Below are 23,633 nucleotides of genomic sequence, written 5' to 3' on the forward strand. Positions count from 1 at the left end.
AATAACGGGTTTATTGGCTTTACTGGGATACAATAATTAAATGCATTTGGAATTATATAATGCATTGTGAATAAAACATATACATACATGTATACATATTACAATGTACCGGTACTCATTTAGAAATGTAGAAAAAAGATGGCAAATAATTCATGGGCGCACGATAAGCCATAAAACATACTAGATCATATCTATCATATCATACAGGGACTGTCCACTGTCTACGAAAAATGTCGACAGCAAAGCTTTTTCTATCGGATAGGGCTTTGAAAACATCCGATACATTCATGAAAATAAACCACAGTCTGGTTCATTGACTAGAGAGACCTTGATCTTACCAATGGTTTGCTGAATATAAATTTCATCATATATGTATGCTTTAATCACCAGATACATCTTGAATTGAACTAATGAATGGTATCAATTAACACACATATGCTTAGTCAAGTTAATATACGTAGCACATTTTATAAGCTCTAGATGTCTGATAATACGAAATATTGGATCATTGATAAAGTAAAAATTCTACAACCCCATTGATAATGATATAGTTTATCGTATCAATGCTATTGATTTATTCCTGCACAAGGTTTTTGATATCCTCCCATGCATGAATTCGAACCTATTGGCATGCAAACCCTGGCAAGGCACGAACCGTGGTAAAAAGACTGGGTTTGAATCCTGGGAAAGGACACAAGCTTGGCAAGACAGTGATTGATTTCCGACTAAAATCAGTCATGGATTCTGAAAATATTTTTTTTTCGGTAAAAAATTACCACAATGTATATCAAGGATTACTATTGTGAAAATAAATTTTGTGGTAAAAGGTTCTCAAGCAAGCAATAATGAATGTCTGTTTTAGTACATTAAAATACGCGACAAAAAGTGTAGTCAGACACAGCTAGCAACCTGCAACCTGGACTCCTTTTCTACAATTCTTTCAATTTGTAAGGGGTGGATCCGGCTACAGATTGATAGAAGAGCACAGGTGTTAGATTGTTAAAGCACTTAAAAAAACCATCAAATTCACTCAACAACGTCTAGTATTACAACTAGGATAATAATTGCATTTCATCAGGTTATTTCATCTACGATAAACGTTGGTAAAAAATCCAATCTTTTAGTCAACATACAAATTTCCACTCCTTCAAGCAGCAGTTTAATTAGCTGCGACTAAATTTTTCTAAATATATTCGACAATTAACGACAAATTACGCTGCTCTAAAAGTGGTAGTTATTCGATGAATGAAAATAGTAAACTGTGGAAGATCATTGAAAATACATGTATACTCAAAACTCAACCCATAGAAAACTATTCAATTTATCCACACAAACTACATGTATATTCAATGTTGTAGGCGATAAGGCCAGAGCTGTATATCTTTTTTTGAAAAATAAATTAAAATGCAAATTTGGTCGATATTTTTATTTTTTGTGTGTCTGGCTATTTTTTTCATTTCTACAATTTTGAAAGTCACAAAAGCAATTCCAACAATATAGGTATGTTGGTAGACACATGACACATAAATCTAAAGCTTTACTACCAGTTTTCAACTCTCATTCGTAATTCGCTTGATACAAGACTTTTTTGAAAATCAATATTCATCAAAACGATCTCTAAAGGAAACTCTGGCCCGATTGCAGGTGGGTTGGATTTGCAGTGCGTGCAAAATTAAATCAAAGGAAATGAAGAGAAAAAAAACCAAATCTACACAAGCAATCAGATACATCATAGTCACACAGAACACAGGGTCCCTACAGATCGGTCATTCCTGGATATAAGGAGTATGAAAGGAGAAAATATCAGGAAGTGCCTGTATCACTTTCATATCCCAAATACAGTAAACTCTTCCTTAATCAATACCCCCGGTACCATTTATCTCAGAAAACCGGTAATTCGGTGGTCTTGTGAGCAAATTTTTATCCTTTACACTCACTAAACTCGTTTTCCAACTGTATCGATTTAGGCGTCGTAGTTGTCTGTACAACAACAAACATTTCTTGAAGGAGTTTTAACCCTTTTAAGTTCTAGTTTTTTACTCTGTGACTATCCTAGAAATTCAATTATTTTCGGCTATTGTTGCGCTTTTCGAAAACTCATATTTGAAGCCATAAAGTTCAAAAACTATCAGTCCTATAGATTAGCAGCGAAAAAAAAGTTTGTAGACAATATTATGACCTTTCATATGATATCAGGTTTGAGTATTTTAGTTACATAGCATTGGTCAGTATTTGTCAGATTCATCAGTCGGGGCCAGGACTTGGCCTTGAGAAGGGTTTGATTTTCGTCGTCTATATCATAAATATCATCTGGATCTAGTCACTGGATTCACTGTCTATTAGCTCTAAATCATCGTCTCCAAACTCATCATAAGCAAAGATTTATAGTTAAACTTGATCTGTATTCATGATTTTACGTTATTTATTTCAAAAAATGACAAATTTTTAACGTGAAGCCAATGTTTTTCCGTCTCGACCTAGGGTCGAGCATGAACTTAAAAGGGTTAAAGTTGGGCGTTGTTCTCAAATTAAAGGAGCTTCAAGCACCTTTAAAAGCATTTTTCATTTAGAAAGAGTTTTAAAGGAATCAAGGAATCATATGGACCCTGTAACAACAATACACGAAGCGCATTCTTAAAATCTAAAAAAAAATTGTAAATAATTCTTATGAAATGACTGCAAATTCTAGCACATCGTTCACGTGCTTTAATACCATTTTGATGCCGTGTAAAACATTTTCGTCGGTACAATCGGTCGAATAAACATGCGCAAAATCAATCAGTTTAACTCTCACCAACTCTTCGACGCAATACTGACAGTACCAGTTTAAACGGTAGCCGTTCGGGACGACGACGCCATTTTGCGTTTTGTTCCGTGAGCATTCTGTTTTATCGTCGTAGTTTATGAACTCGATTTTTGCGCCGTTATTCGCGAATTTCCGTTCCTTGTCGACTTTCCGATGATTAAGGTCGCCGTTTAGATTGAGGTTACCGATCAAACGCGAGTTATCGGCGATTTCGTCGATGATACGCTCCAGGTGGCGCTTACATTCGGAAGCCAACGGGTACCGCTCGGGATTCCCCTCATAGACGAGTAACAGCGATGAACCAAAGAACTGAAGCTCGTTCTGTTGTTCGAACCAGTCGTGGATTCGTTGAATTTCGTGCATGACGGTTCGCACTATCGCTTGTCTCAATGATACAGGTTTCATCGAGAAAAACAGTCCAATTCCTACAAAGGATATATACCGCATTCAATAAGAAATGAAATTGTTATGATTAATCCTTTCAGGGCTGACTAATTAATACCCTGAAGTACTTGAGATAATTTCAAAAATTCCACCCCAGTGCATTATATAAGGGGCATACTGTGAATGTGGATCTATATTGTGGTGCGGTGTATCATTAGTTACTAATATTTCACAATGTTTGACAGGTCCTGCCATCTTTCAATGTATTGAATGTAATTGATTACCAATTACATCCATACACCGCGATGGGGTGTACCAGATAAGTCCACTACCCATTTATACGCCGCACTGTAGTGTAGATGCACTGAAAGGGTTAAAAAATCAAAAAGTACAGCACCTCGTCATATTTATAACAAAATTACGGCACCTTTATGAATTATGGAATCCTCCGTAAGTGACCGACAGTACGATTTATCTATGAAGACTGATTTTTCTTTATCACAGTCGAAAATCTGAAACATATCGTCAAATAAGAAAACATGTAGCAGCAGATTCTACGAGGGGTAGTTTAGCAATCAAGACCCAGTTACCCAATGAACAGCGACTAAGTTAGACATTGGATTGGACAGATGATTGACTAGTAAGTTGTAGGTACTCCATCTGCCCCTGGTCTTCATTTGAATAATCTTTAACTCCTGGATACAGGGTCCGATCTATGGAATAAAGACCACTTGCCCCCTCAAAAATCTACTGGCCCTACACAAGCAGGACTGTTGTGTCCATTGGGAAAAAGCTTTAAGTCAAAAAATGCACTTGCCCGGTGGACAAATGATAATAATAACCTACTTTCCCTAATGATAATATACTTGTCCCGGGCAATCGGACAAGTGCTTCGATCGGGCCCTGGGATATAAGTAACTGCTTGATAAACTGGGTCATGGTAAGTGAACCCTCATCAATAATCAGATAATAATCTAAACCCTCATCAATAATCAGATAATAATCTAAACCCTCATCAAACAGTTGAGTATTTACATCGCGAACAACCCTCATCAAGCTGTTGATATAAACGTACCCTCATTCCTAGCATCGAATATCCTAGGATTTTAACCGGTGGAAACTTTTCGATCGATCGTTCGAGGCAATTTGATTTTGAATACGGATCGTACATGATTGTACCGAGTTTGATGTCGGTGATACATGGCTCGGTGAATGACGACGTCAAATCTTCCAGTTTTAGATATGTTACTGAAAATGTAAATGTTCTATTTGAAATATGCAGAAACTAACAAACTTAGGAAATAACTTAGATTCTTCTTTTTTGGAAAACTCACCACTGCTTTCCGGGCACGTCAATGTTCCGTGATACTTCGGAACAAATTTTCGCAACGACCCATAAATACTCGGGCTATCCGGATTGTCATACACATCCTCGTAAAATCGTTGTTCGCGAGGACCTCTAGGTGGCGCTTGTAGCGGTTTCAAAATGATACCATCTTCGGCCGATAAGCATCCTACCAATGGATATGATTGTAAAAATTGATAAAAGACAAAGTAGATTCTTCCCCCATCTAAAGCCGAAGTCTACTAAGTGTCTTTTCAAATGAAACACCTTTTTATCTGAGATTACAATTTAACAATCAACTTCAGAATACAGTCAAAATCCTTTATAATGCTATCCTTTTTTATGTCATTGCTCGCTTAATGACAACATTTTTCAGAGGAGAAATTTGCCAAATCTAACTCAAATTCAATGAAAGTACCATTCCCTATAACACCAATTTTGATATAAAGCCTTGTTTTCCATTAGTCCCAACAGTGGCATTATAAAGGACTTTTACTGTACTTATATTACATACCAAACTTAGTTTTGCCTTCACCATACCGGTGACCAGCTACTTGGTGTGATAAAGGCTTCGTTCCTTTTGGTAATGGTGGCAGCTCCATCCCTTCAGCTCCGGTCACACCAAACTCCTAGGAAATATATCAAAACACAGTCAGAAATAGATCAAAAATGATTAACAAGGCCTCGAGGCCTACCATATGTCTAACAGTTGTGGGTTAAACCGGAGTCAAAAATTAGCTATTTCAATCTAACTCCATTATACCATGTTGAATCATGTGAATTATAGTAATATTGTAGCAGAATGTGATATGATTTTTCATCACAATTACAACATCTACCCGTAGTATTTCTAATTCCATGACAGTTCGTGTGCAAGTGCGTTTTTTTACTAATAACAACAAGTCATATGAATGAAATATAACACCCACTCACACATGTTACCGGCATCGTTTTTTAATCTAAGATAAATTCAAGGATTATAGATTCGCATTTAAATTTTTTTCATTCACATTAGTATTCAACAAACTGTCGAAATCCGTCTACGTAAATGGCAGGTGTGGACAGTTAGAGTCCCATCGAATAAAAAAATCAGTTCAGTCCTCAGGAAAGATATCATGCTGAAATATACCTGTACCTTGAATACACGACTGGATATAATGAAGCCTTTATAGTTCTATCTAATAATCACCAATATGCAAACAGATAGTGAATAGCTCAATCAAACAATTTAAAAATAAGGCAGTAATTTTTTTAGATTAGTGTCATCATCAATGTCACCATAGACCTCCTATACATGAAAGAGCATATCTCTATAGGAGCTAGGCTTCACCTAACTACTACGAAAAGTAAACAGCCCTGACCTCCTGGCACAGATAATCAGCTCAATACATATTTATCGTCAAAGCAAGGTCTGACAGATACCTAGGGTATTGAAACTTTGACTTACATCAAACTTTTTTTTCTCGAAATGTTTCTTTTTTTATGGCAGGTGCAAATCATGTATATTAGGCTACTTTTTCAATAGACAATCTCAATATGACATATAGGCCTATACATTTTATGAATGATAAAAAATTTTTAGTCTATATTTACTAGTACTAGGCCCAGCTGTTGCTCCAAAATAAGAGGGGCTAAAGGGTTAATCGTAGACCATTTGGTATTCAGTTTAGCATCTCGTGTTTTTTTACGGGAAATTTTTTTGAATACAGGATTTTTCTAATCATGTCAATCACTAGTGACTTAGGTTCATAACAGAGAAAAGTGGTTGAGCGTTAAGATTCATAAGGAAGTGGATAATTTGGCATTATTCACGTAAACGCTATTTAGCCTATAGCTCATTCTGATTGTTTACTGATGTATAGGACAATTGCTCCGAGGTGCAGGAAAATTTTTAAAAAAAGGAGAAATAAGTGAAAAATCAGGATTCGAACTATCTTTATTGAATTGGACTCTTTTTCTAACAATTCTTTAGATTAACAATTCTTTAAATTATTTGTGTCGGCACAATAACATTTATTAGAATAAGCAAATTTCCCCAATCGGTAAAATATCCACACTCCAAATGAAAAAAGGTACTTAAGTAAGGAAGCGGATACTTCTATGCAGTGGATATTTTACTGTATACGGCAGAGTGTTTATTTCCATTATTTTACCGTACATCATCGCTGATTGGCTGATTTACGCCGCGCATGCGCACAGAGGTGCGCGACTTCGAAAAAGGAAAGTGTGGAGAACAGAGTTAGAGAAAATAGAGCGAGACTCAAACCCGGGCCAGTAAATTACAAGCGCAGCATCATCCAACTAGACCACTGAGCTCGCTGAAGACCAACCAAATGTTTTAACTAGATATAGCAACTAACCTTACCCTAATCCTATCCCTAGGGGTAAAACGGACCCTACCCTCTGGGTCCTTTAGACCTACTACTTTAGACCCTAAACCCATCGGAACCCTAAACCTAAACCCAATAAAATGATTTTATTGTTACTTTTATAAGTCAATACTATAATATATAGTGATGATGTAGGCCTCTAGGTAAAATAGCAGAAGTAAACACTTTGCTGTACACGGTTAAATATCCACTTTGATACTTTTATCGAGGGATGCAGTGGACAGTGGTCGATCGAGTGGATTAAGCCGCCGGTCACTGGTCACGTCAATCTTTATGATCAGATATTTTCACTAAGCCCATCGATTATAAAGAGCTTACCACCAACGATTTTAGGTAACTTTTAGGAACTAAGCCTACCGTCGGACGAGCAGAAAGAAAGAAAGAAGTGATTGTACCATGAACTCTCCCTCTCAAACTACATATCTGAATAGAACGAGTCATCATCGGTATTCGGAAAACCTACCACAGGCTACAGGATACACATCCTCAATCCGAGTGTCGGTATGTTTTTATTACATTCAGTTTCTAGTCTGGAGGAAATTAATCATCATCAATAAATTCTATTGAATTGACCACTTTACTTCCGCATTAGTAGTGGCTATTTGACATTCGCCATAGCACATCCATTCCTCTTGAATCGTTGGTTTCGAAATGCTGGTTTCGAATCCCTATAATTGCCGATTCGAATCTGGCAATACGGTACTCAGTAAACCCTCGAAGTAAACCCGCGTTTTATGATAAGTAAGCTAATAGCAGTTTCGAATATTTAACCTAGTTGGTCCATTGGTTACTCGAATACGCCATTATTTCATGAAAGTCCAATCTGCTCAAAGTTGGATAGATAGATAGATTTATTGCTCACAAAATTTACAAATTTGCGAAGAGCAAAAGCCAGTTACAAGATACATTATACAAATTACAGACAACGAAAATTGACAGTACATACAATTGGTGGGCATATGCAACAAGTGCATTATCTGGCATTTAGGTAACAAAGTATCTTAAACATTTCTGTATATATAAAATGAGGTTTTTTGATTTCACGCCAGTTGTACAAAATAACTCTTTAAATTTATGCGATGTAGGATTGTTTATATAATATTGCTTGACATACTTCTTGCGCTGGTCATTGAAAAAAGGACAAATAAATATAAAGTGAAATTCATCACATACAACTCCCATATCGCACTTAGTACACAGCCTGTCTGCTCGGGGTATACGATTATATCTCCCTTTTTCTATTGGGAGGGGATGGTTAGAACATCGGAATCTACAAAATGATATCCTTAGATGATCAGGTAATTCAGATAAATAGTTTTCAGAGCCCCATTCAGTTTTAAAAATTATATACGAGTCGGCAATATTAGAAATCTTGAGGAGAGAATCCCACAATGATAATAAAAAGTCCGAAAATGAAACTTCGAGATAGTAGTTTATTTCAACGTTTCGACTATATCCTAATAGTCATCTTCAGGAATAATGAGATACTACAGAAATTATGAGATATATATACAATCCAGAGACAAAGAGACTAATTCAAGTAATCAGAGATGATACAAACTAAAGGAAAATTAACGTAGAAACAGTTACACGCTAAAATAGATCATCAATTTCGTCTCTGACTTAACTTGTATTCACCTTTGTTTTAATTTAAGTGCCCCCTAGTTTGTCTTTCTTTTTACTACTGACTTTAAGTTTCATTTATATTTATACTCACTATTGTTGTTTATAATCACCCCTTAGTTTGCTTCCCTTTAATCTCATTTTTATTTTACAATTGCGATTGGTATAATTTTTTTTTAAACGGCCGTTAAGGCTTCATGTTTCGTCTGCAATTCACTGCAAATAGTTACGCAACTACGCACATTTCAGTGTTTTTGGCAGGTGTACACTCAATCGGCACCGTTCGTGACTAGCTTCACTGCGGAATTATCATTAATTAACATCGCCATATCACATCATCAACTTATATTGTGCCTTAAAACCCTAACAGCCGAAATAATGAGGACTCTACGTTCGACTGTGGCAATAGAGGGTTCCACTTGTGGCAAGCGAGGATGCAGCGAGGATCCACCAGGTTCGCTAGTGTGCACTCAGACCGGTCCGCAACAGATGGTTTGGCAGGGACTGTAGAGATGCACAGAAGAAATATAATTATATGAAAAAAAGATATAGGGGTTGCCCTACCCCTTCCAATTTTGAATCCCTTAAGAACTCGTCTAAAAACTATAAAAAGGTCATCCGAGGAAATAAGAAGAAACAAAAGGATGAATTTATTAAGGAATTGAGAGAATGCGAAATTAATAACCCAAAAAAGTATTGGTCGATGCTAAACTCTGCGAGCGGAACAAAAAATAATGAGGCTAATATAGATATTGATATTTTTCTTGAACATTTTATGAGATTAAATGATTTGAATAATGTTAACAATGAAACCGATGACGGTGATGAGCCCCCAGACGTGGGTGACCATCCTGTCTATGACAATTACATTTTGAACAGTGATATAACCAGTGATGAGGTAATTAAGGCTAAGGTAATCTCTTTACTCAAAAACAATAAGGCCCCAGGCATTGATGGAATCACGAATGAGCTGTTGGGAGTTAGTCAGTATCCGTTTTTAGTTGATATATTACAAAAATTATTCAATTTAGTTCTTAAAACAGGATATGTTCCAGAGATGTGGTCTATAGGCGTCATCAAACCCATTTTCAAAAAGAATGGCGATCCCTCTAATCCTGATAATTATAGAGGTATTACCTTAGTTAGCTGTCTTGGTAAATTATTTACAAGTATCCTAAATCAAAGATTGTCAACATTCCTAGATACGAATCACATTATAAGTGAAGCCCAGGCTGGCTTTAGATCGAAATATTCCACCATTGATCATATTTACACGCTTAAAACAATCGTAGAGCTGTATCTTTGTCAGGGAAGAAGACTTTTTTGCGCCTTTGTTGATTTTAAGAAAGCTTTCGACTCGATTTGTAGGGTAACGTTATGGCGAAAATTAATTGCTAACAGTGTTAATGGAAACTTTTTCAATGTGGTCAAAAATATGTATAACTCTCACCTATCCTCTTTTCGTTATTCTTAAACGACATTGAAGAATTTTTCATTGATCGTGGAAAACCGACTTTGTCATTTATAGAAAAACTAAATTTGAATCGTGATCAGGATATTGATACTTTACTGAATTTATTCATAATACTATACGCAGATGATACAGTTATTCTTGCTGAGGATGCGAAATCTCTTCAGCTACACTTAATGGTCTTAATGGTCTCACTGTTAACTCAGAGAAAACTAAAGTACTAGTATTTGCGCGAAGTAAATCCCGGATAAAAACGATTTCGAAATTTATGTTTGGTGATCAAGAGTTAGAGGTAGTTGAAGATTATGTTTATCTCGGAGTAAAATTCAATTGGAATGGTAACTTTGCTAAGGCAAAAAAGTATCTTTACGATAAAGCTATGAGAGCTATGTTTTCGATCGTTCAAAAAGGCAGACGTTTGAAATTGCCCATAGATGTTATGTTTAAATTATTTGATACGTGTGTTGCTCCAATAGCCATGTATGGGTGTGAGATCTGGGGATACGAAAATCTTGATTTATTAGAAAATATTCATTGCTTCTTCTGTAAAATCTTAATGAAAGTGACGAAATATTCTCGCAACTTACAAGTTTTATCAGAGCTAGGCCGTTACCCTTTGAATATAGATGTTAGACGCAGGATGATTAACTTTTGGGTTAAAACAGTATCTGGAAAGCAAACCAAACTTAATTCAATACTCTATAAAATATCTTTCAATTTATTTTTAAGGGATAAATTTAAGAGCCCTTGGTTATCATATATAAAGAAAACGTTTGATGACTGTGGTTTGTCCTGCATTTGGACGCAGCAATTCATGACTAACAGTAAATCTTTTTCAAAACGAATAAAACAGATACTCCGTGACCAGCACCTTCAAGAAACTGTATCTGCCATTTAAATACTAATCCGATATACACTAACTTTAGGCAATATAAAAATGATATTAGGTTAGAGAAGTATATAATAGAACTTGGTGAAGACTTAGGAACTAGTTTATTTGAATTTAGGGTGGGGTCCTATATTTTACCTGTGAACAAATTTTCAAACCTTCATTTAGACAGAGCCGATAGAATATGCCCCACTTGTAATACTTTAGGTGACGAATCCCATTTTCTGTTTGACTGTACCTTACTTAACGAACAACGCAAAAACTTTTTGAATTTGAATACCTTAAATACCCTTGACATTCTGAAAAACCCAACGGTCAACTTAGCTAAATTCATTAAGACCGGCTTAGATGTATATAGATCCCTCCAATAGTATATATAGTATTGTAAATAGTTGATGTATATAATAGTATATATAGTATTGTAAATAGTTGATGTATATATATATATTTTGTTACGTTTTCATTCTCTAAATTTTAATCACTTCAGTGTTGTTTTGTAAATATTTGTATATACATGTGTAATAGCTTTCCTCCATATACCATGGAAATGGTTGGAGTGTAAATAAATCGTAATCGTAATCGTAAACATCAACCTCTGGATTCTTCTCATATTCGATTAAAGTCTATCCATAATTTCTCAAATTCTTTGAATGGTGATCAGTAAAAACCACCTTAAATATGAACCTTAAGATCATCTGAGTTTATCAAAATGAGTGATTTGCCTAATTTCTGACGAGGGAGGCTAAAAATCTAGATGAAAGTTCATTGAAAGTGAACTAGATTTTGACGGGGTTGTCGCACTGTTACGCACGCCATCTAGCGGGATAGCTGGTGGCACGAAGTCCTCATTGAAATGCACACACGATTTCTATCATTGAAAATTGAGAGAGTGGCCATGTTTGTGTTTGCTGCTTCGCGTAAATCCCGCACGGTGGCGGAACCGCGCGGAGTGGGGCCGATACGTCTAGATAGTCCATTGGTTAATCGAATACGCCATGTAAGATTTTTCATTATTTCGTGAAAGTCTAATCTGCTCAAAGTTGGAACATTGAATAAAACTAGCGAGCAAACTAGACCACGAGTCGCCTTTAGTAATATTTAAATTCCTTTAAAGCACAGAAAATAAGAAATATACCCGAAGAGTTGATCCTTAACTGATTGGTTGACTTCTCCATACTCAACTGTTGCCGGAGTTTTAGGCTACATGTTTTTCCGCTGTCAGAAGAGAGTTCCGCTCTCGGACGAGATTTCAGATGACGGAGAAATTCGGGGAGTAACACTTTTAAACTGCTACAGAGAGGTTTTCCATAATTCTGCTGTCACTCCATGTGGATGGAAAGTGTCGTTGCAAGTACATTCGTTTAAAGTGTCGTTGCAAGTTGCATTATGTACTCGATAAGACCAACCTTTTATTATTCTCGGGAAGAATTAAAATAACGAAGACCATTAAACTATACATTGATGATGAAGCAATAAAAAAGGTGACAGCGGCCAAATTTTTAGGCGTTATAATTGACGACAAAATCACATGGGAACACCACATACATCAAGTTGAAATTAAATTTCGCAGAATACTTTTTATCCTTAGCAAACTAAAACATAAACTTCCTAATTACACCTTAAAAACAATATATCAATCATTAGCATTACCTCACATACAATACTGTAATATCGTCTGGGCTAACAACTACCCCTCAAGACTAAATAATCTCTATATCCTACAGAAAAAAGCTATGCGCATAATAAATAAGAAACATTACCTAGAACATTCAGGACCATTATTCAAATCTACGAAACAACTCACAATATTCGATATCAATAATCAACAAGTTCTACACTTCATGTTTAAATCTATAAATGACCTACTTCCTAAGCGATACAATTATTTATTTACAAACAAAGTTAAACACAACCACAATACACGTCGATGTAAGGAATTAGATGTAACTTTCACAAAGCATAATTATAGGCAATTTACAATAATCCACAAAGGCCCAAAACTCTGGAACTCTGTACAGAAAAATCTGAAATTATGTCATTCTATCGCGTCTTTTGGAAATACTGTAAAAAATTATCTCATTTCCCAATATGTTTAGATGAAATTATGTACTTCTAATTGATCAATCTAATATACTAAATATCCTGGAATCATCATATTTTTCATGTTGAATGTTTTTGTCATGTAACTTGTATGTATGAATGGGGCGTGAATGTGAGTGTGTGGGCGACTGGGCCTCTCAGGTAATAAGTTTATTTAAACTTCACCTGTCGTCCAACGTCCTATTTTACAATATTTTGTACTAATTCCTACTACTTTATATTGTAATTTAATTCGTAAATAAAACATAAACATAAACATGCATTTGTTTCATCACAGATCCGCGCATACAGCGAGCAAAATGAAAATAAATAGGAAATGTTCTGACTGATAACGCAATCAATTTCAAACCAGTTAACCCTACGTAAGCATCAAACTTGTTATAAATGTTTTCCTGTGACTTATCACGAATACCTTGCGAAAAAAAGAAAACATCTACCTGTATTAATTACTCTTTCAGAAATCATTGTCAGTTGATGTCTCGCATCGATAAACATCAACTGATTGTTGATTATCAAAATGTTTTCTATTTTTTCTACAACTCATAGAGAAAATAACTGACTCTTCGATACAAAATATAGCTGCTGATTCATAGACGATCTCTGCATATTGTAACTATTGATAATTGAGTCAAGAATTTGTGTGGAATCAATGAAAGATCCTCAACATTACCAAGCCCTTATTCTGAACTAAGCGCCACTTGGCTGTGTTGCGTGTTACAGAAAGCCCAGGTTTTTTTTTGAAAATCAAACGCTCAAAGACGCTGGCTACGGGCCTGATTTAAGTTCAATTTATTGAAAACCTACTATGTCTGGAATCGCTTTGTAAGCATATCCGCAATCCGTTTATGAATGAAATGGTTTCGGGCTGATACTATGAAAAATGGCCATGATCAGGGCGTCGCTGAAAGAATTATGTTGTATAGGTGTGGCTGTTTGTAAATTTCTGAAAAAAGGCCAATGTGGCTTCCCAAATCATTATATGCTAGGTGTTTTAGAACGATAACCACACTCAAACGTGGTGAGCAGATAATAAGATAAAAACCCACTATCTACAGATTAAAAGAATTTAAAAACAAGAATTTATTTATTCAATCTAAAATATATATAAGACACGACGTTTCGATCTCACCCTAGAGATCATCGTCAGGTGTGAGATATAGGCTAAAACAGGGGTATATATACAGAGGAGAACAGGTTAATTGAGTATTAAAGTCCTCTGAATTTCTTGTTTTTAAATTCTTTTAATCTGTAGATAGTGGGTTTTTATCTTGCTAAGTGTTTTGTTCAATTTTTCAAACATTATTTTCAAAAATTATTATATATTCGTGAATGTACCGGTACCATATTAATCATACGTATCTTAGTGCATCGCATGCCAGAGTGGATTTGTTTGAGTAACAGGCCCTGGCAAGCGAGGATAGTTATAGGTACGCTCCGCATCACGGGTCAAACGGGCACTGGCAAGCGATGAAATGATATCCGCCACATCATGGGTCACATGATCTGCAACGCAATATGGCGGTCCCCATGCGCGTTTTTTTTCGCGCCAAATTTGTTAAACGTTGTTCTGTTGCGCATTTCTTAAATCGACGCTCGCTGTGACAACTCTTTTTGCTGTTGCTACTATTAGACGCGACAAATTTAATCGTGTCATTGGAAAATGAACACGATTAACAAAAAAAAAGGAAAGAAAGCATGCCATAAATATTAAAATAAAAGTTTCCCACCGGGCCCGAAAACGGCCTTTAAAATACCTTGTCACAGATCGATTTAAGACTCCTTGCTCTTTTTGACTTTGATCCCCTTCAAAAGATTATACATTAACATTTCGGGCATATCTCATGGTGAAAATTTGTTTGACACTGCTCACCGCCGGGCTGTATATGATGTGGTGGCCTTGAAACACAATGATAATTTCATCCACAGAACGGCACGGATGAAACAACTTAAAGAATGTTTTAAAATTCAATCTATGGCAAATATGTGATGCAGTCTCAGGGGCAGATCTAGGCTCTGATTCAGGGAGGGTGCACCCCAAAATAGGGCATATGTAATTAAAGGGGCACCCTGAAAGACAGCTAATCGACATAAAGTAACACATTTTTATCCTTATGAATTTAAACATTTTTAGGTATTTCATCTTTGTCGTAAAATTTCTGGGCAACTTGGCACCCCCTGCACCCTCCTCTTAGATCCGCCCGCTGATTCTACCTCTAGTGCCAGATTTTCATATCAGCATGATGATTATGCAGATATGAAATCTAGCAATTTAGAGTTTTGAATAACTGACCTTTTCCGTGTAGAAGAAATAAATATTATTCAGAGGACTTTAATACTGGTAACCTATTGGTGGTTTACATTAGATCAAAACGTAATTTAAAGGTTCACTCACACAGTGCTAAATACTAACTGGTATATAAACTATATTATTGATAACATTTGGAATAATGCACACAGTAGGCCATAGTATACTAGCTTTTGGATAAACATATGAAATCTATTTCTATCAATTAAGTCATAATTTGCGCGTACTTTAATGAGATTACTTTTCAGAAGGTGATATTTCTATTCATAACGAAATTTATAATGCGTCATTGGCGAGTGTTTCGTGAAAACAAAATGAAACATGTTTTATAGTACAATGTCATATACATAGTGACACGCTTTTGGCTATACTAACTGACCACTTTGCACCACGCGCGTTTTGATTACCGAAATAGTTCATTTCTTTTACTGAAACTTAACTTTTCAGGATTTTCGCCTGAAGTGAGTCATTGCCAGGCTGCAGCTGATTCCAACAGATGGCAGTACAATAGAATATTCGTAGACAGCATCTGGAGGCATATGTACAGTAACACTGGGTGAGCATTCTCTATTACAGAGAGATCGGGGAGAGAGCACATTTCAATATGTACGGAAACGCATGTTTTAATCGCTGTGAAATATCAACGATGCAGCAGGACGACAAGGAATTCAACTCGATCGTTAATCATCTTTATTGTTAATCATTCAAAGGGATAGGTATCACTGATCGGATTGGTAACGTTGTGAACTGTTATTTTTTTCTTCACCGCTGTTAAATCTGTTGAAGGGCTCGAATTGTGTGTGTGTGTGTGTGTACATACATGTAGCACGATGGTATCAACATACTACACCAACTGTATACCGGTACGTAAAATAAACTTTATTCCGAGATTAAGATGATTCTGTTTTGCGGGTAAGCCGCCGCATTCGATTTCGACGAAAAATAATCGAAATTACGAATACGAATCGATCGCCTCTTTTTAACACCGCGTATTTCACGTATTATGTTCGCGAAGATTAGAATTTAAAACCTCCATCGTAACTACCCGGCGCAAAATGGCTACGGTGATAAGTAACGGCACGTGCCCGAGCCCGGTAAAGTGTATACCGATCGACCCGCCGCGCGAACCGTACGCCGACCCGGATTGTCTGAAAGAGCGCCGCTGGTACGTGTTTCTGGCGTCGAGTTTGATCGTGTTTTTCGGCGGATTATTCGTGATCATCGTGTGGAGGATATGCGCGTGGTTGTGTTGTCGGAAACGCGAACAGCAGATCCTGACGCAAAAAGCCATATCTGGCAGTCCGCAGAAAGGCGCGTTTCAGAAGAGCCCCGATCCGGAGATCGGATGGATGACCGAAGCGAAAGACTGGGCCGGCGAGTTGATATCCGGTCAAACGACGACGGGAAGAATCCTGGTAAGCTATTTGCATGGGTGTCACCAGGGGGTGCGGAATATATTCAAGTTCTGCATTTTTTTAGTTCTAAAAATTTTTTTTTCACATTCGGCAAATTTCATAAATACTAAGCTTTAGAAGGGCCAGAAAACACCCCTCTCAAGCTTCGAATTTCAAAAATTAAGATTTTTTAAAACATTCATGAGATTTTAAAAAGTTTTCAGAAATCTTTTTCGGTGCTTGGCGGTTACGGTGCAAAGTATGGCATATAGTTCTGCTTGTATTAATTCTAACCCCCTTTAAAAAATCATTGTGATGCCCTTGATCTGTCACGTCATGCGCAAGGGCGCAGCAAGCCGTCTGAATAATGTCACCCTGGGTGTAACCAAAAATTCACTTCTAGACTCCCCATTCTTGACAAGACAGTGTAATTGAGCCAAGTCTATGTACGTATCAAAGCGCTCAAGCCAAACTGAGAAGTTGTGACCAATTTGGTGAGGCTTGGGTTCTGTAAGAATTCCTACCTTTCTTGGACATATGCTCCATGGCTCTTGTTTGAAGGGTTGATGATATAATCAGGGTTGGGTTCTTATGAAGGTTCCCCACCTGAATTCATGGTATCACGAGTTATTGGTTAATGAATAGATTCGTTCACCCCCGTTGTAACGAAGTTCTGCTATAATTTTAAAACAGATCTGAATCGTCGGTGCTCTGGTGCCCGAGATCATGGAAGGGGTCTGGTGCATCGTCATCACTAAATGTGTCTGGAATTATTATCAGAAATTCTCAGAATTATTCTCGGAAATCTCTAGTGAATCAGGTCAGGGTCGCCCTCGTAACCCCTATACCTGTGACCTCTTATGTCCAACCAATGTTAAAATGATCATTTGGAGTTCGGTTTGCCCTTGATTGAAGCTGAACATCATCCTGAGTTATTTGTTTGATAATCATGATAATGTATATGTGTATAATTGATATGTACTCGGTTGACGCACACATTCATATTTATGTATAATTGCTACACAATTACGTGATCTTGTGAGGTAATATATTATACTATTAGTCCTGTTATTGGGCCAATTATGCCACTTTGTTGTCAGAATGTATTATTATTAATATGTTTACATGTGATAAAGCCATATCATGTCAAAGCGCAATTAATGTTCTTTTCGGAACGAATTCTGATGGCTTATGTGGTCGAAAATAATGGCTAGGATTGAAAATTGACTATGTAAGGTGCCCGCCGATTTTTCAGCGATAATTTCCGGTCATTTTCGTTGGTCAGATCCTCAGAGAAAGTCTCTGTAGGAAAAAGTTTGTCCCAGGAAAGTGAATTCACCTGCCCTAATCGGACGTGAAGTCCCGGGGCCAGTTGCCCAAAAGTTGGTTAGAGTGATAACAGGGGATAATTGATACAGTGACAATTAAAAGTTCAGGGTCCAGTTCCACATTTCTGAATTAATATTTGGCTTTGAGTTAACTCATTGAAAATGAACTAAATTTAACTCAAGAGTTTACTCTAACTCACAACTGTGGAACTGGGCCCAGTGTTTCTGTGGTTGTTGCGCAACTGGCTCCTGTAGCCTTGTAAACATGTTAACTTGTCATTATTAGTGTCTCCTTACAATGAAACGCAACCTGCGGTGTTTAATTAGCAAAACCTCCGGGAATTGCTGTATTTAACACAGACAGAATTAGGTTTCCATGATTTCTTACTCACTTGTGAAGTGTTAACCGTATTATATTACGTTTAATATACCAGTCAGTTATTGTGTACATCTGGGAGTCTTATTAACTCCCCAACTTCAAATCACCTGGTTGCTAAGTGACAACTCATCACTGATAATGAGGATACATTTAGCAGTACTGCTTCTTACAGTATTCTGTCATCAATTTACCGTATAATATGTGTATTGGACACTCGACTAGTCGTGTCATTACCTTCGTTGATCGCTGTTATGCGGACGTTGGCGATGGGTGTTACGAGTGACGGTGAAAAACGCTTTCACTTTCGCGAGTGAAAAACTTCACGTGCGCATCAAAATCGAGCTCGGGTTTTACCGGCGGAAACCCATGTTCTTCGTATTCAGTAGAATTCCGGTTCTTAATCAATCGTTAAGGCTTAATTTCGGGCCATCCCGAATGGCGGTTAAAACTTAATTGACAATGTAAGGTGGCAAAACATCGAAATAGACAGATGGTTCAATGGTAAATAAAGCGCGCACAGGCTCAATTAGCCTGGATATAAAAGGGCAAAATGAATTTCTAATTGATTTGTTGGTTAGTGTTGAGTTACTTGGTTTTATTTGAATATATGTGCCTCCCTGGCAAACAATATGGTGTGGGAGGGTAGGGTACTATGCAGCTGTGTGCTCATGTACATATGCCGTAACAATTCTTCGTTCATTACAATCCACACGTGGACTCCACTTACTCCACTTACGGAGCGCGCGCGACAAACTAAATACGTGCAGTTGACAAGGTTTTTTTATTCCAGTTTGATTCTGTTTCTGTGACGTTGGAACCGTAGCGACTACAGCGGCGAAAGCCGCGGCAATAATTTACTGAATGACGTTTTTTCTTTCTATACCATATTTTCGACGAAATTGAAGTAAATTCGCCGCGGCAATATTAGAACCTATCAAAAATTGCTTCCGACGCGCCTGTGTTTGTGACTGGCATCGTATTTACCTCGACAACCGAGAAACAAGAACATTTTGAAACTTGATCTTTTTTTGTCAAACCTCAAACCAAGAAGGAAAATCTTTTCGAAGCCTTTAACCAAGAATATTTGAAACAAGTCTTATCAAGCCGTTAACAGAGAACCAATTACATTTGAAATTCAATCCTTTCATGTTTACTGAAATTCTTGGCGAAAGGCCTATCTCGTGTTGGCCAAGTTTTATAGCTAGGCTTAAAGTTTCAATCAAAATTAATTCCAAAGCTTGAGACGTTTACATTCTCAGTTCGAGGACATTCTAAGCGTATGTGCGTCCATGAAGTGTGTCTAAAGTGCATTAGGATTATTCTTTGATGATTCACCGATAATTTACTATTAAATATTTCTCGCTGCATGTACTGCTGTATTGCCGTAGTTAACTCAAAATCAATTACTTCACTTAACATGCCTTTGAAATTTCTGACGTGTAAATGATTTTTTTTCTTTTGAAACATGAATCATCAAATTCTTCGAATTTTCTCGATTCAGGGCTTTTCTGTGAGGCTACTGTGAATTACTATTTTCCAGTCAAATCTTGATTGCCTGCCACCCGAATTGCAATATCTGAAATATCGATTTGTTATCAATAATCCGTCACCTTCAATTATCCATGTCTAAAAGCCGAAGACTGCGTTTATGAATTATTTCTCTGCTCATCGAAGTGCAAGGCCTCTTCTTTGAATTCAGTCAGGGTGGCCACTTACCTGGAAATCAGGCTTTTCTTTAGAAAAGTCAGGGAACGTTGTAAAAAGCGAAAAAATCGGGGAAACTTGTCGAGATGGCTAGATCATGCGTAAAATCAAACAGCTTCTGTCTATGTTCTACGTATTTGACTGTGTTAATTGATCGGATTCTCGGCAGATCAAGTCAGGAAAAACGACGACGTTTATGTCAGGCAATAGGCAGGGAAGAAGCAAGTCTGTAGCTCAGTTTGGAACCTATAGAAAATGCATTCAAATCGTATTATAGGCCGCCTAATAGTAAATACAAGTCAATGAATCATGCGAGCACATGTAGGGTTTGATTGTTATGAAAAATTGTTGTAAATTTGTAAAAAAATTCTGGTGAGAGATTTGCAGTAACGAAAAGTAGAGCTACCGCAGTCGAATATCATTATGCTGAATTTACACCGAGGTATATGTATAGGTAATACAATAACAGTATGGAATGATTTCTTGTACGTTATGAACATATGGTTGATTAAATGGAATATAAATAAATTCATTTACACGTGTAATATAATTAAATAATACGCGCTGGCATGCCGCGCCGCGTTAATGGGTCGCGCCTCGAACGCGATAGAAACGAACCACGAGAATCGCGAAGGGACGAAATTTTTGTCCGCGTTTTGTTGTCACCGGTTTTTGAGGGTATGAAGGGAGGATGTAGTTTTATATCGATTTTCTCCGGCGCGCGAGTAAACGTATGTAACAACAGCGTGTATATAAATATAGTGGGGTGTAGTCAATATAATTACAGCTGTTGTCAGTAATGCGGAGAGCTCTGATCCTTTTGTAAAATGTGCACATCACAGTTTATACTACAGCATGTATGATAATAGCGTATTCCCGGCCGATTCATTCATTCATAAAGTGTGAATTAGCGCTGACCCTAGGTGGACGCCGGTCAAGTTTGCGTCGTCCGACCCAACAACGGGTGTGGTTCAGTAGCGCCCGTTCTATGAAAATTGCTTCGAGTTTTCTATTTACTGTTAGCTGAAGGAGCATGAAAACATGAAACACGAATGCCGTGTGTATTTATGAGAAACAAGAAACATGGTTTTGAGAAAAAGTGTTTCCGAGGTCAAACATGTTTGTTTCCGTGTTTTTGTGTTTTGTGCATTTACGAAAAAACATGGTTTCGGGGAAACAATGTTTCGAAGATCGAACGTGTTTGTTTTGGTGTTTCTGAGGGACCGTGTTTCCCTGTTTCCTTGTGCGTTGGACTTGAGAAAAGGCATGGACGCGATATGATATCCACAAAGCTCACCCAAAGATGATGATAATGCCAAAAATGCCAAGACAGATGATATCAAATGTCAAGCTATCAAAAATGCCTGTGACTTACACTGGTATATAGAATAGCCTAGTGATGATATTAGAAATGCCAGTGCCATGTTTCTCGTTTCTTGTAAATGGTCATCGATAATGATGAAGAGGCTCCTAGATCATTGTTTCCAAGGTGGCCTGCCATAATGAAAAAGTTGTCCGATAATGATGAAAATATCGAAATGATAAGATATCGAAAATGCCCGGCGATGATCAAATACTATTTTCATAAGTCGTATCTTCCGTTGAGAAGCGCAGTTCACGCCGGAGACACTCGGCTAAAGACGAGTGTCGAAAACTTTTTAAAATTTCATGAGCGAAGGAATTTTTTGAAAGCTTCACAATCGATTAAGTCGCGAACGATGAAAGAATGCGCTTTCGTCGGCAATTAAGCGCGCTATGAATTGAAACGTACGGTTATCAGACCGGCTTATCGTCGTAGAAAAAAAAATGGCTATAATAAGGGAGTGTACGATTATAGCTCACTCCATCGAGGGCTACTGGTCTATATTGAATAGCAGGTGTTCAGAGTAAGGTTTCGATTGATTTTGTATTATATTTGACATAACTATCTGCATGAATTGATCGACTATGCGTGTATGTGTATGCAAGCGGATATTTCATCAGCAATGACATCGACGATGACGACGACATTCTTGTCGTCATTTTTGCGTCCGTGGTTATAACTCCGCCCTACCCCTATTGATCATCGTCTCAGATTGTCGAAACCCGATAGTCTAGATGTTTCACGCGCGCGGTTTCGATTCAGTAATTTCTCGGTTTTGTTAAGAATCACGCCGTGATGTATTTGATGATGTTGTATACGTAATTTGTCAATGTTTCTAGCTCTGAAATGAAATGCCGGGACCAGTGTTCTCTTCAACGGGTTATAGAGGGGCCGCCACCCCTCGCATTTTTACATCCACCCCCTCTGAAAATCAGACACCTCTTATGAAATACTTTCTGCCCCTTCCAGAGTGGATGTCAATATTCTAACAACGTGAAAAATAGAAGATTACATCAAAATAAAGTACGAATTTTCTGGGATCGAAAGCCTTGCTACTTCAGCAGCCAATATCTCATAAACTAAACATCGAATACAGCCCTTTAACGATTCCAGCATCAGCAGAAAACACTGCAGGACGCACTTTGATAAGAAATGAAATTAGTTCATTCCCGATGTGTATCTCAAGTCCAGAGTTACATAGACAATTAGCTCGTGCTTTTTGATTGAAGTATGATTGAATTATGATAGTTTTCTATGTCGAAACGAACCAGTCTGTAAGATTGTTTGAGCCCATTTCGGAACGTTATCGACGTGGACTCAGGAGACAGCCGTATCTGATATCTTGGAAGTATTTTTTCAGACGAAATATTCGTATATAGGCATTGTTGATATTAGTTTGAGATGATTAGAGTTCGAAGGAAATTCACCTATTTAAGCAGCTTTCATAGTTGACTTAGAACGGGCAGAATTTATGTCGAACGCATTCGTTTGTTAATAGGTATTTGAATTGAACGTTTTATGGGGGGAGGGGAGGGGGAGGGATGTCATGGAATGCACCTATTTTAATCCAGGCAATTATAACCGATCGAGATTGTCTCACAAGATATTATAGCCCTCTCCACTGTATGTGCTAAGCACACACAAGCGCACTAAGGAGGCACACCGGGTGAAATCTGAAATCAAAGGAAAAACAACGCATACTGCCGCTGCTGCAGAATCACCTGGTTTCCATGGAAACCGTTATCGACTGGGACAACGCGATGGATTTCGTCGTCGCTGTTGTTGTTGTTGTTATAAAGATTTTTCCGAAATCTCGGTTCTCGAAAACGAAACGAACGAACGAATGAACGTTAACATAGATACGCCGCAACTGAGCGAGCGTTCTTTGAACCCGCTCGCCGGGTTTTAATCAAATCGATTGCCTATAAGAAACCTAAGATTACCGACGAAAATCTATATATGTTCAGTTACATACACAAGAGAAAGCCCACAATAATTCAGCTGAAGATGAGAAGTTTTGAGCAATGTTTTGGCTAAAGACTATTAGACTTCTGAAGGCGTACTGATGATTGCTGATATGCCGCGATCACACGGAGACAATTTGGCTCGAGCCTAATTTGGTCCGTGCCTAATTAGACCACTCACTGGACAC

The 23,633-nt window shown here is 37.4% G+C and overlaps 2 protein-coding genes across 2 annotated transcripts in view; one reads left to right on the forward strand and one right to left on the reverse strand.

The window, feature by feature from the left end:
* Window positions 1-7,495, reverse strand: LOC141904235 (inositol polyphosphate multikinase-like). The gene is made up of 6 exons (XM_074792799.1): window positions 7,389-7,495; window positions 5,050-5,164; window positions 4,525-4,704; window positions 4,266-4,438; window positions 3,618-3,702; window positions 1-3,231 (listed from the first exon to the last, which is right to left on the reverse strand). The coding sequence occupies exons 2-6, from the start codon at window positions 5,135-5,137 to the stop codon at window positions 2,666-2,668; spliced, it is 1,092 nt and encodes a 363-aa protein (XP_074648900.1). The 5' UTR covers window positions 5,138-5,164; window positions 7,389-7,495; the 3' UTR covers window positions 1-2,665.
* An 8,406-nt stretch (window positions 7,496-15,901) lies between these two features.
* The window catches only part of LOC141903438 (calcium-activated potassium channel slowpoke-like), a 59,680-nt gene continuing 51,948 nt past the window's right edge, over window positions 15,902-23,633 (forward strand). The window contains 1 exon segment of the mRNA XM_074791554.1: window positions 15,902-16,728. Within this exon segment, the coding sequence (XP_074647655.1) occupies window positions 16,369-16,728 (360 nt within the window). The 5' untranslated portion in view covers window positions 15,902-16,368.

This window comes from Tubulanus polymorphus, chromosome 4 (genome assembly GCF_964204645.1).
Source record: "Tubulanus polymorphus chromosome 4, tnTubPoly1.2, whole genome shotgun sequence".
NCBI lineage: Eukaryota > Metazoa > Nemertea > Palaeonemertea > Tubulaniformes > Tubulanidae > Tubulanus > Tubulanus polymorphus.

Bases quoted from the DNA above. Each gene is read 5' to 3' on its own strand.
- LOC141904235 (XM_074792799.1), bottom strand. From the start codon at position 5,137: ATGGAGCTGCCACCATTACCAAAAGGAACGAAGCCTTTATCACACCAA. The intron at 4,439-4,524 runs GTGAGTTTTCCA...TTACATTTTCAG, and splicing joins GACGTGCCCGGAAAGCAGTG to TAACATATCTAAAACTGGAA. The intron at 3,703-4,265 runs GTACGTTTATAT...GATATGTTTCAG, and splicing joins ATTCGATGCTAGGAATGAGG to ATTTTCGACTGTGATAAAGA.